This window comes from Microchirus variegatus, assembly GCF_963457635.1.
Source record: "Microchirus variegatus genome assembly, chromosome: 20".
Lineage (NCBI taxonomy): Eukaryota > Metazoa > Chordata > Actinopteri > Pleuronectiformes > Soleidae > Microchirus > Microchirus variegatus.
Genome location: NC_139821.1, coordinates 5,760,163 through 5,771,925, shown reverse-complemented (window position 1 = coordinate 5,771,925; position 11,763 = coordinate 5,760,163). Strand labels below are relative to the sequence as shown.

The window sequence follows — 11,763 nt, the reverse complement described above, 5'->3', positions numbered from 1 at the left end:
CAAGCATACAGGTACAATCTAGAAATACTCAATAAAATCCACTCACTTTGTTGCATGTAACTCTGAGCTGCAGAAGACTGTCACATTAGGTCTGTGCCATTACGAGAACCATGGAAATCAGCAGTACATAAAAGCTTGGTCTTGATTGAGAGCGAGTGGAATCAGGTGAGCAGCTGGTTGCAGTGGGAGTGGAAATGGGTGGAGGAATACTCTCAGGTACTCTCTGGCTGTCTGACACTCAGGTTTAGAGGAAGATGATGGATGAATTTTTCCAGATTGGGATGAATCAATGCAATAAAACGCGATAAATACACGTAACAGTGTACTTTGTACTGTGTACATTGTTGTTTTTCTACCTCTGAATTGACCCGATTTTGTTTTCATGGTCCTATCTTTGTTTTGTCAACTTTATGCAGGCACCTCAGGAGTGTGTGGTCGATCGGATGGAATGAACACTCAAACCTGTAATTCAGAGCCAAAAAAGAAAAAAAAATCTTGTAAATTCAGAACCCTTCTATGTCCACAACAATCATTTACGTGCAGAGCACGTTATAGTTTACAGAACACGTGTCAAACTCAAGGCCCGGGGGCCAGATGTGGCCCGCCACGTCATTTTATGTGGCCCGCGAGTGATGAATTGGTCTTAAAAATCAGTGTTAAAGGCGCCATATGTAAGAATGTGGCCAAAAACGCTTACTACATTCAAATTCAAAATACCGAGGTGTTTTTGGTTTCGTTTTCTGACGTAACTGGCAACCCGTGGTTGCTCGGCAGCTGAGACTCTACTGACTGCAATGATTGGTAGATGGTGGTAGGTGGCGCCACATGCCAAAACATGATTTCAAGACATAAACATGATTTGCAGTCTGAAAAAAAAAAAAAAATTTAAGTAAATATTTTGGCTGCTCTGTTGTTGTTGGTGAGTTCAGTTTGTTATATAAACATTATTCCTGAGTCTCTGTGACACATTAGGAGGATTTTATGGCCAGTTGCTTTAGATTTATTACGTAATGCACCTTTAAAATAGGTGTGTGCTGCTTTAAGGCGTGCGTTGACCATAAACTACTTTTCCCATAGTGCATGGCGATCGCGTTACCCGCAAAGTGACGGCATCCTGCCACTAGATGGCAGTGTATCACTGTATATGCAATCACGCGACAAGTGAAATTGAGATTGAGACTGCGCTCGCAGCAGAATGTGTTCACAAAGGCCGCAACCCAAAAAAAATGACCTGGCAGTGAAAGCTAGCTTTATAGTGGCTGAAGAAATCACCAGGTTACATCTATGATGCATCATATTTGTAATTTGAATAAGTAATAAATACAGAAAGTTATTTAGCAATATGTTACGGAGTAGTTAGCTTTAGTTTACATTGTAGTTGGTTACATTTAGTTACATTTATTCTGTATGACAGTTACATGACAGTGGCCCTTTGAGGGTCACCACTATGCTGATGTGGCCCTCAGTGAAAATGAGTTTGACACCCCTGGTTTACAGTATGTACAAACGTCAAACGGAGACAGAAAGCGTTCATCGCGTTGTGTATACTTCTACAATCTAAAAGTGTTTTTTTGTTCGCCGATCAGACGGTTCCTCCGAGCACCGTGAATCTTCTCGCCCGGAGAAGCTGAGCTTCCCTGGAAGTTCCACTTTTGCCTCATTTCGTCCAACCACCGTCTCACTCACCACAGACGCTGAGCCTCGACCGTCGGCCCTGATGCGACGTGCTGCCGCGGCGACGCACGAGGAGAAAATCGCGACCAGGCGTCCTGGGATGAAAAAACGATTCTGAACGAACTTGTCGTATAACTCAATTCCAATCAATTCAATTTTATTCGTACGGTGCCGAATCACAACATACATTATCTCGAGGCTCTGTACACAGACCACAGCATCGTGGAGAGCAGAGGCAACCCAACAATTCACACACTCAATCAGCAAAGCACCGAAGCCTCAGCGGAGAGAAGCAATCTCCCGACAGAAACGATGTTGCGGCTGTTTGCCGAGACGGGTTGGGGTGAAAGATGAGAGAAAGGACGAGAGGGAGGTGAGGTAGAGACAGAAGAAAGAGACCATTTTATGTATTTGGTCAACTGAGGTGTTTGGTGTCGGAATAAACGTGAAAATCACCACCACACTGCTTTGACTTAACCCCAGTACCACTTTTTAAGGTTTCGAAAAGCTTTGTACCCTCTGTTTTGTTGTATGTAAGCGCATGTTTTGCAGGCATGTTCTCGACCAAATGTTGACATTCTGATTTGAAACATTTTTCTCCAGTCAAAGTATTTCTTATATTCACTATCATTTTGGTCAAGGTATAGTAGCCGGTCTGCCAGCTCCTTTGGTGTGGGAAAGTCATCGATATGAATGAAAGAATCAGCTGGGACGTGGTCTTCATAATTTAGCCTTGGAGGTCCCAGAGTAACAGGTACAGCTCCTAACATCATAGGGCGGAATAACTTCTCTGTAATGTAGTCTTTGTACACAGAGTTTTCAAATGACAGGTAAAATTTACAACTGGACACTATGCGATTGTATTCTTCTTCAGACGTGGGTTGTTCGAAGGCTTTCCCGTAAACGGAGATGTTGACGTGTTTTTTCAAATCGTTGTAGAACTTGACCCTTTCGAATTCCACGTGCCAGTTGCTCACAATCCAACAGACCAGCTTGTCCTTTGGCGGCACTTGGAAAGTCTCCTCTCCAGACGCTCGTGGCTGGAAACGCCCATAAGGCACAGAGATGCTTGAATCAAGGCGATAACTGCAGGTCAAGTTGTATAATTCATCGATTTTAGGATTTGGGCTTGAGTTTGCAGGCGACTCCATATTAAACCACACCCACTTCTGGAACCAGGGACGAGGGTCTTTTGGCAAGGTGTTCCTTTCGATGTCCCTGTGGTGGATGAGAACCCCGTGGGCTTTATGATAGAGAGACTTATCAGCAGTCAAGAGGCATCTTTTGACATTGTATGTGTCACAGCTGAGATTAAACTTAAAGCCAAACGGCCAGAACCAGATCAAGAGAATGGTGTCGGGCTCAGCATCTTCCTGGATCTTCTGGATGTCAGTTGGGTTGATCTTCTGCTCTGAGGAACACTTGGGGTCTGGTCCCTGCTTCACTGCGTCCACTGGACACTGACAAGAGTGATTACCTCTCTCCATGTAAATGGCAAAAGTGGGCAAGTTGATGTCAGGCTTGTAATATATCAAGAAATATCCAGCAAAACACAACATCATGACGCAGCTCAAGGCAAACTTGCGCAGGAAAGTCATCTGGCAGCCTGTGAGGGACATGATTGACCTGTGGAGAGAAAAAAAAAAGAACATTTAATAATTAATCCGTGTTTGTTTTCTCTCCAATAGACAAGCATATTTAAAAGTGGAAAAATCATTGTGTTTTTAATCTCATCTTGGACTTTTATTGCTTTTTCAGATTTTGTGTTTTGTAGATTTGCACTTGTTTTAAAAAACGTCAACAGTTTTTCCTTTGTGGTAATAAAAAGAACCACAAACTAGGGCTGGGGCGATATGGCCTCAAATCAATATCAGGATATATCGAGCAGCTCGCCTCGATAGCGATAAATGAAGGATAAGTTCGAAGTTGCTAAATGACGTCATCGCCTTATTTGTATAATTGACCGTTTGCCTGATATAAGTGTCCGAGTGTCTTAAAGGGACATGAGACAAGAAAGGTTGCTCTAAAAAGGCTTTTTTTTTTTTTTTTTTTTTTTTTGTAAATCTCAAAATTCAAAATCTTGGAATTTGGAAATAGGTCACATTTCAAAGTTCGCTCAGCTCATTTTTCCAAACGAAAATAAAAATAAAAATAAAAATGGTCTATTGTACACTTTCCGCACAATTATCTCTCCTCCTGTTTTTAATATGTATGGATGGATATAAGAAGACAAAAAAGGCCAAAAAATGTTAAAGCCTGAAGATGAAATTACACACAAAACAACATGTAATCAACATCAAGATCCTCTATATTGGTCAAGCATACAGGTACAATCTAGAAATACTCAATAAAATCCACTCACTTTGTTGCATGTAACTCTGAGTTGCAGAAGACTGTCACATTAGGTCTGTGCCATTACGAGAACCATGGAAATCAGCAGTACATAAAAGCTTGGTCTTGATTGAGAGCGAGTGGAATCAGGTGAGCAGCTGGTTGCAGTGGGAGTGGAAATGGGTGGAGGAATACTCTCAGGTACTCTCTGGCTGTCTGACACTCAGGTTTAGAGGAAGATGATGGATGAATTTTTCCAGATTGGGATGAATCAATGCAATAAAACGCGATAAATACACATAACAGTGTACTTTGTACTGTGTACATTGTTGTTTTTCTACCTCTGAATTGACCCGATTTTGTTTTCATGGTCCTATCTTTGTTTTGTCAACTTTATGCAGGCACCTCAGGAGTTTGTGGTCGATCGGATGGAATGAACACTCAAACCTGTAATTCAGAGCCAAAAAAGAAAAAAAAATCTTGTAAATTCAGAACCCTTCTATGTCCACAACAATCATTTACGTGCAGAGCACGTTATAGTTTACAGAACACGTGTCAAACTCAAGGCCCGGGGGCCAGATGTGGCCCGCCACGTCATTTTATGTGGCCCGCGAGTGATGAATTGGTCTTAAAAATCAGTGTTAAAGGCGCCATATGTAAGAATGTGGCCAAAAACGCTTACTACATTCAAATTCAAAATACCGAGGTGTTTTTGGTTTCGTTTTCTGACGTAACTGGCAACCCGTGGTTGCTCGGCAGCTGAGACTCTACTGACTGCAATGATTGGTAGATGGTGGTAGGTGGCGCCACATGCCAAAACATGATTTCAAGACATAAACATGATTTGCAGTCTGCAAAAAAAAAAAAAATTAAGTAAATATTTTGGCTGTTCTGTTGTTGTTGGTGAGTTCAGTTTGTTATATGAACATTATTCCTGAGTCTCTGTGACACATTAGGAGGATTTTATGGCCAGTTGCTTTAGATTTATTACGTAATGCACCTTTAAAATAGGTGTGTGCTGCTTTAAGGCGTGCGTTGACCATAAACTACTTTTCCCATAGTGCATGGCGATCGCGTTACCCGCAAAGTGACGGCATCCTGCCACTAGATGGCAGTGTATCACTGTATATGCAATCACGCGACAAGTGAAATTGAGATTGAGACTGCGCTCGCAGCAGAATGTGTTCACAAAGGCCGCAACCCAAAAAAAATGACGTGGCAGTGAAAGCTAGCTTTATAGTGGCTGAAGAAATCACCAGGTTACATCTGTGATGCATCATATTTGTAATTTGAATAAGTAATAAATACAGAAAGTTATTTAGCAATATGTTACGGAGTAGTTAGCTTTAGTTTACATTGTAGTTGGTTACATTTAGTTACATTTATTCTGTATGACAGTTACATGACAGTGGCCCTTTGAGGGTCACCACTATGCTGATGTGGCCCTCAGTGAAAATGAGTTTGACACCCCTGGTTTACAGTATGTACAAACGTCAAACGGAGACAGAAAGCGTTCATCGCGTTGTGTATACTTCTACAATCTAAAAGTGTTTTTTTGTTCGCCGATCAGACGGTTCCTCCGAGCACCGTGAATCTTCTCGCCCGGAGAAGCTGAGCTTCCCTGGAAGTTCCACTTTTGCCTCATTTCGTCCAACCACCGTCTCACTCACCACAGACGCTGAGCCTCGACCGTCGGCCCTGATGCGATGTGCTGCGGCGGCGACGCAAGAGGAGAAAATCTGGACCAGGCGTCCTGGGATGAAAAAACGATTCTGAACGAACTCAATTCAATTTTATTCGTACGGTGCCGAATCACAACATACATTATCTCGAGGCTCTGTACACAGACCACAGCATCGTGGAGAGCAGAGGCAACCCAACAATTCACACACTCAATCAGCAAAGCACCGAAGCCTCAGCGGAGAGAAGCAATCTCCCGACAGAAACGATGTTGCGGCTGTTTGCCGAGACGGGTTGGGGTGAAAGAGGAGAGAAAGGACGAGAGGGAGGTGAGGTAGAGACAGAAGAAAGAGACCATTTTATGTATGTGGTCAACTGAGGTGTTTGGTGTCGGAATAAACGTGAAAATCACCACCACACTGCTTTGACTTAACCCCAGTACCACTTTTTAAGGTTTCGAAAAGCTTTGTACCCTCTGTTTTGTTGTATGTAAGCGCATGTTTTGCAGGCATGTTCTCGACCAAATGTTGACATTCTGATTTGAAACATTTTTCTCCAGTCAAAGTATTTCTTATATTCACTATCATTTTGGTCAAGGTATAGTAGCCGGTCTGCCAGCTCCTTTGGTGTGGGAAAGTCATCGATATGAATGAAAGAATCAGCTGGGACGTGGTCTTCATAATTTAGCCTTGGAGGTCCCAGAGTAACAGGTACAGCTCCTAACATCATAGGGCGGAATAACTTCTCTGTAATGTAGTCTTTGTACACAGAGTTTTCAAATGACAGGTAAAATTTACAACTGGACACTATGCGATTGTATTCTTCTTCAGACGTGGGTTTTCCAAAAGCTTTCCCATAAACGGCGACGTTCACGTGTTTTTTCAATTCCTTGAAGAACTGAACTCGTATAAACTGCTCACTCCAGTTGCTCACAATCCAACAGACCAGCTTGTCCTTTGGCGGCAACTGGAAAGTCTCCTCTCCAGATGCTCGTGGCTCCAAATATCCATAAGGCACAGAGATGCTTGAATCAAGGCGATAACTGCAGGTCAAGTTGTATAATTTATCGATTTTAGGATTTGGGCTCGAGTTTGCGGGCGACTCCATATTAAACCACACCCACTTCTGGAAGAAGGGACGAGGCTCTGTTGGCAAGTTGTCCCATCGGATGTCCCTGTGGTGGATGAGAACCCCGTGGGCTTTATGATAGAGAGACTTATCAGAAGTCAAGAGGCATCTTTTGACATTGTATGTGTCACAGCTGAGATCAAACTGAAAGCCAAATGGCCAGAACCAGACCAAGACAACAGTGTCGGGCTCAGCATCCTCCTGGATCTTCTGGATGTCAGATGGGTCAATCTGCTGGATCTTCTGGATGTCAGATGGGTCGATCTGCTGGATCTTCTGGATGTCAGTTGGGTTGATCTTCTGCTCTGAGGAACACTTGGGGTCTGGTCCCTGCTTCACTGCGTCCACTGGACACTGACAAGAGTGATTACCTCTCTCCATGTAAATGGCAAAAGTGGGCAAGTTGACGTCAGGATTGTAATATATCAAGAACAACCCAGCAAAACACAACATCATGACGCAGCTCAAGGCAAACTTGCGCAGGAGAGTCATCTGGCAGCCTGTGAGGGACATGACTCACCTGTGGAGAGAAAGAAAAAAAGAACATTTAATAATTAATCCGTGTTTGTTTTCTCTCCATTAGAAAAGCATATTTAAAAGTGGAAAAATCATTGTGTTTTTAATCTCATCTTGGACTTTTATTGCTTTTTCTTTCCAGATGTAGCGTTTTGTAGATTTGCACTTGTTTTAAAAAGTGCAAATCTACTTAACAGTTTTTCCTTTGTGGTAATAAAAAGAACCACAAACCTTTGACACGTACGTACACACACTCAGGTTGATGAAAAAGTCTGTGCACAAGTTTACATCCAGTACCTTTGGCAGAATCTAGTGTAACACTGGAATGACAAGGAATCACAGCAATACAGAGAAACAACAGTGATTTTTCACTTTGCTCTCAGAGATATATAATATTGCCAAAGCCTTCGTTTCAATAATAGCTTTCAGTCTCTGGACTTCCAATCGACTAATTTTATTCACAGCTTTTTTCAGTACATTTTAGAAGAAAGGATGCTCTAAAAAGGAATTATTTAGAGTGCACTGTATTTTATTTTTCAACGGGGTGATGAAATCATTTAAAAAAAATATATATAATAATAATAGGAACCAGCAGTCTCACCTTGAGGGAAAAATGAAAAACTTCGGAGCACACCCTTTGATCCAGATCCTGTAAATGCAGCATTCACAAGAATGTGTCCTCTTCGCTTTCTCTGCGACTGGGTGTGACGTTCAAATACAGAAACAGGATGTCGAAAAACATTTTTTGTGATAAGGTGGCCCGCTTTACATGCACAGGTAGGAGGAGGGCAGACGCAGAACGGGGGGAATCATTGCGTTTCATTTGCGAATGTAATTGCAAAAGTCTTCATGTCACACCCAACTTCCCAATTGGCAGTGATTGTCCACGGGTCCGTGCCGCAAAAAGGACTCCAAAGTTCTGCCTCGTGGGGAAAAAGGAACCCGTGGGTCTGGTTATAAGGTGGCTTGTAAAAGCAGGGCCGTGTCATAAAGCACAAAGACAAACATTCAAGGTTCAAGTTGCGTGGTATCTAGATTTTTATTATCCCCAAGGGAGCAATTCGGTTTGCAGCGATCAGTCACACATTAACATCAAGTTAACATCAAGTTAATGTGTGACTGATCGCAAGCAGGAAGAAGTGACAGCGCCCTGATGCCAGCCAAGATATTTGCTTCCTTTTTAAAAAAATAGATTGTTCATTGTTGTTTGGGGCGATGTTGCTACACACCTCAATGACACCCTGTAAATCATGTATGTGTTTAAAAGAAAGTGATCCCTGTCTGCAGATAAAAGATTCAGCAAAAAAGTTTTGTTTTAAAATTAAAAAAAAAAAAAAAAAAATCCATCGCTGTGCATTTGCATACAGCATCACGTATGTGCACACATGGGTGTGTGGCTCTCTGTGTGTGTGTGTGTGTGTGTGTGTGTGTTTGCACACTGTGAATCATTACAAGCAGCGATTAAAACACCTGTACGAAACGCGAGGTGTAGAGCGATGGCGAGTCAACATCTGTGAGCAGAGAGTCTCTAAGACACCAGTTAGACCATATCCTTGACTCACAGTGATTTCTGTGGAGAATCAAGACACCTACTTTCTTAATGCTTTACAACAGGGGTCTCAAACTCTCATTCATTCATTCATTCATTCATTCATTATTCCTGAGTCTCTGTGACATATTACGAGGATTGTCATAATCCACACTCACTCATTCACTCATCTCTGCAAGTTCCTGTGTTTTTCCCTGCTGCTCCGTGTCTTTGCTCTATCTCTGCAGCGGGCGTGGCTGACCCACTTCTCCTGATGACGATGTTGATCACCGCACTTGCGCATCTCCACCCAACAAGGATTTTATGGCCAGTTGCTTTAGATTTCTTGCATACTGTACCTTTAAAGCTGTTAAACAATGAATGCAGACTCAGAAAATGTGCCCAAGATATGAAGAAAGAGTTTTTATTCACCCATAATGACCCCCTGTTACATGAGAAACTTAAAAGATGTACCTAACAAAATTACAGGCAACTCCACCTTAACAACATCCCAAACTAAAATGAACTCATACATCAACAAAAACAAAATGTATCTCCACTATTTTTGGACACAGTGAATTCCAATTCCTTGCTTTACCCTCAATCTCAAAAATGCGCGCTCCCTCTAGTGCAAGTGCTGTCCCGAGTCTCAGAAAAATTTAATTGAGGGGCAAGTTTAGGGGCTGTATCGCCGTCAATATTGCGATTTTTTTCCGAGACCACCCTTGGGAGCAAGGGCTACCCAGAGTGTGTTTTGACATAACAAAGATGGCGCCGAAAGCAGCGAAACGAGTACGCTACAAATTAAGTATTTTCTTTGTTAATAGAGATATAAAAATGATGAAAATCATTGTATTATCTTAGTTTAGGCCCATATTATGGATTACTGACGTCATTGTTGCGTAACATTTATTTGACGATCTTTTGTCAATAACCGGCCGGTGCGGACAAGCGAGGGTTTGCTATTGTTTACCCTTCAATAAGGCGTGGTGTGTGGTAACTGTCAGCTGAATATGTCCGTGGTTGTGGTATTTGTATGAGTATCATCTTATAACTGACAACCTAATAACTTGACTGACAAACAGATCGTAATAAATAATCGTGACGAAAATGTGTTCTTCTTCTTCTTCTTGTTTGGAGTTGACGGACAGCTTTCGCGTCATTCTGCCCCCTACAGTCTGAAGACGTATCTGCATTTAAGGGGTGTCCCAAATGACAAAATAACCCTCAACACTTGGTTTTGTGGGCCAGTTAAGATTAAGGGTTGAGCTTGAGGGTTAAGATAGGAATTGGAATTGTCCCTTAGTCATGAAGTGGCGGAGCTACGCCAGCAAAATAATGCACCAGGTCAAGGTATACCAATCTCACCACTTTATCAGAGGGTTCATTCCTCCACCAATTGTCAATTGAAACCAAACAATCAAAAAACCACATCTCAACTCATTTTTACCTCCTCCTAAGGTGACATTACATCTATATTTAACTTTTTGAGTTATACGCCTCACACACCTTCTTGGTAAAAGTACCAAACATGTTTCATGAGTTTCACATTAACCCCAGAACCACTCTTTAAGATTCCGAACAGCTTCGTACCCTCTGTGCTGTTGTATGTAAGTGCACGTTTGGCAGGCATGTGTTGTACCAAAATGTGGCCGTATAATTTTATACTTTTTTTTCCATTCAAAGTATTTCAGATATTCACTATCATTTTGGTCAAGGTAAAGGAGCCTCTCTACCAGATCTACTGCTGTGGGAAAGTCATCGACATGAATGAAAGATTCGGGAGGGATATGTTCCTCATAATTCTGCCTTGGAGGGCCCAGAGTAACAGGGATAGTTCCGAACATCAGTGGGCGGAATGACTTCTCTGTAATGTAGTCTTTGTGCACAGAGTTTTCAAAGGCCAGGTAAAATTTACAACTAGTTACAACGCGAACGTAGTCCTCTGGAGATAAGTTGTCTCCAAAAACTCGTCCATAAATAGTTATATTCACAAGCTTTTTTAATACATGAAAGTACTTGGTTCTTTCATAGTCCTCACTCCAGTCACTCACAATCCAACAGACCAGCTTGTCCTTTGGCGGCAGCTGGAAAGCCTCCTCGTCAGGTGCTCGTAGCTCCAAATGCCCATAAGGCACAGGGATGTTTGACTCGAGGCGATAATTGCAGGTCAAGTTGAATATTTCATCAACCTGAGGGATTTTCTGTGACCTTGTAGGTGCCTCCATATTCCACCACACCCATTTCTGAAACCAGGGACGTGGCTCTTTTGGCATGTTTACCTTTGAAATCTCCCAGTTGTGGATGAGAATTGCATGGGCTTTATGATAGAGAGACTTGTTAGCGGTCACGTGGCATTTTGTGATATTGTATTTCTCACAGCCGAGCAGAAATGGAACGTCGAACGGCCAGAACCAGACCAAGACAACAGTGTCGGGCTCGGCATCCTCCTGGATCTTCTGGATGTCAGTTGGGTTGATCTGCTGCTCTGAGGAACAGTTAGGGTTTGGTCCCTGCCGCACTGCGTCCACTGGACACTGGCAAGAGTGATGACCTCTCTTTATGTAACTGTCAACAGTGGGGAACTTGACGCCATCAAAATACGTCATGAAAAGTCCTGTAATTAATAAAATCAGGATGCAGCCGAGGGCAAACTTGCTTAAGAGGGTCATGCGGCAGCCTCTGAGGGCCATGACTGCGCTGTGGAGGGAAACAAGCCAACAGACAGAACATTTAACCAATGAATTGTGTTGAAAAGGCACTGTTCACATGCACAGACACAGGTGAGCGACAGCTTATATTGTACATATGTCACACAAGTCAGCTCTTCACCGGCCATTTTCCCAAAGCTAAAGTTTGCATTGCTGTTTGGTCGGCCTTTAAAAGCCTTTATTTCACGATCGTCG

General features: G+C 42.5%; 3 protein-coding genes across 3 annotated transcripts; all 3 read right to left on the bottom strand.

The window, feature by feature from the left end:
• Window positions 1–2,147: 2,147 nt before the first annotated feature.
• Window positions 2,148–3,293, bottom strand: LOC310941584 (4-galactosyl-N-acetylglucosaminide 3-alpha-L-fucosyltransferase 9-like; the record flags this gene model as incomplete). Its single annotated transcript, XM_083906771.1, has 1 exon — window positions 2,148–3,293. One exon carries the CDS (start codon window positions 3,291–3,293, stop codon window positions 2,148–2,150), a length of 1,146 nt encoding a protein of 381 aa, XP_083762897.1.
• Window positions 3,294–6,114: 2,821 nt separating this feature from the next.
• Window positions 6,115–7,305, bottom strand: LOC310941583 (4-galactosyl-N-acetylglucosaminide 3-alpha-L-fucosyltransferase 9-like; the record flags this gene model as incomplete). The annotated part of the gene is made up of 1 exon (XM_083906770.1): window positions 6,115–7,305. The coding sequence occupies one exon, from the start codon at window positions 7,303–7,305 to the stop codon at window positions 6,115–6,117; it is 1,191 nt and encodes a 396-aa protein (XP_083762896.1).
• Window positions 7,302–11,550, bottom strand: LOC310941581 (4-galactosyl-N-acetylglucosaminide 3-alpha-L-fucosyltransferase 9-like; the record flags this gene model as incomplete). Its single annotated transcript, XM_083906768.1, has 2 exons — window positions 7,302–7,333; window positions 10,560–11,550. 2 exons carry the CDS (start codon window positions 11,548–11,550, stop codon window positions 7,302–7,304), a joined length of 1,023 nt encoding a protein of 340 aa, XP_083762894.1.
• Between the last annotated feature and the right edge of the window lie 213 nt (window positions 11,551–11,763).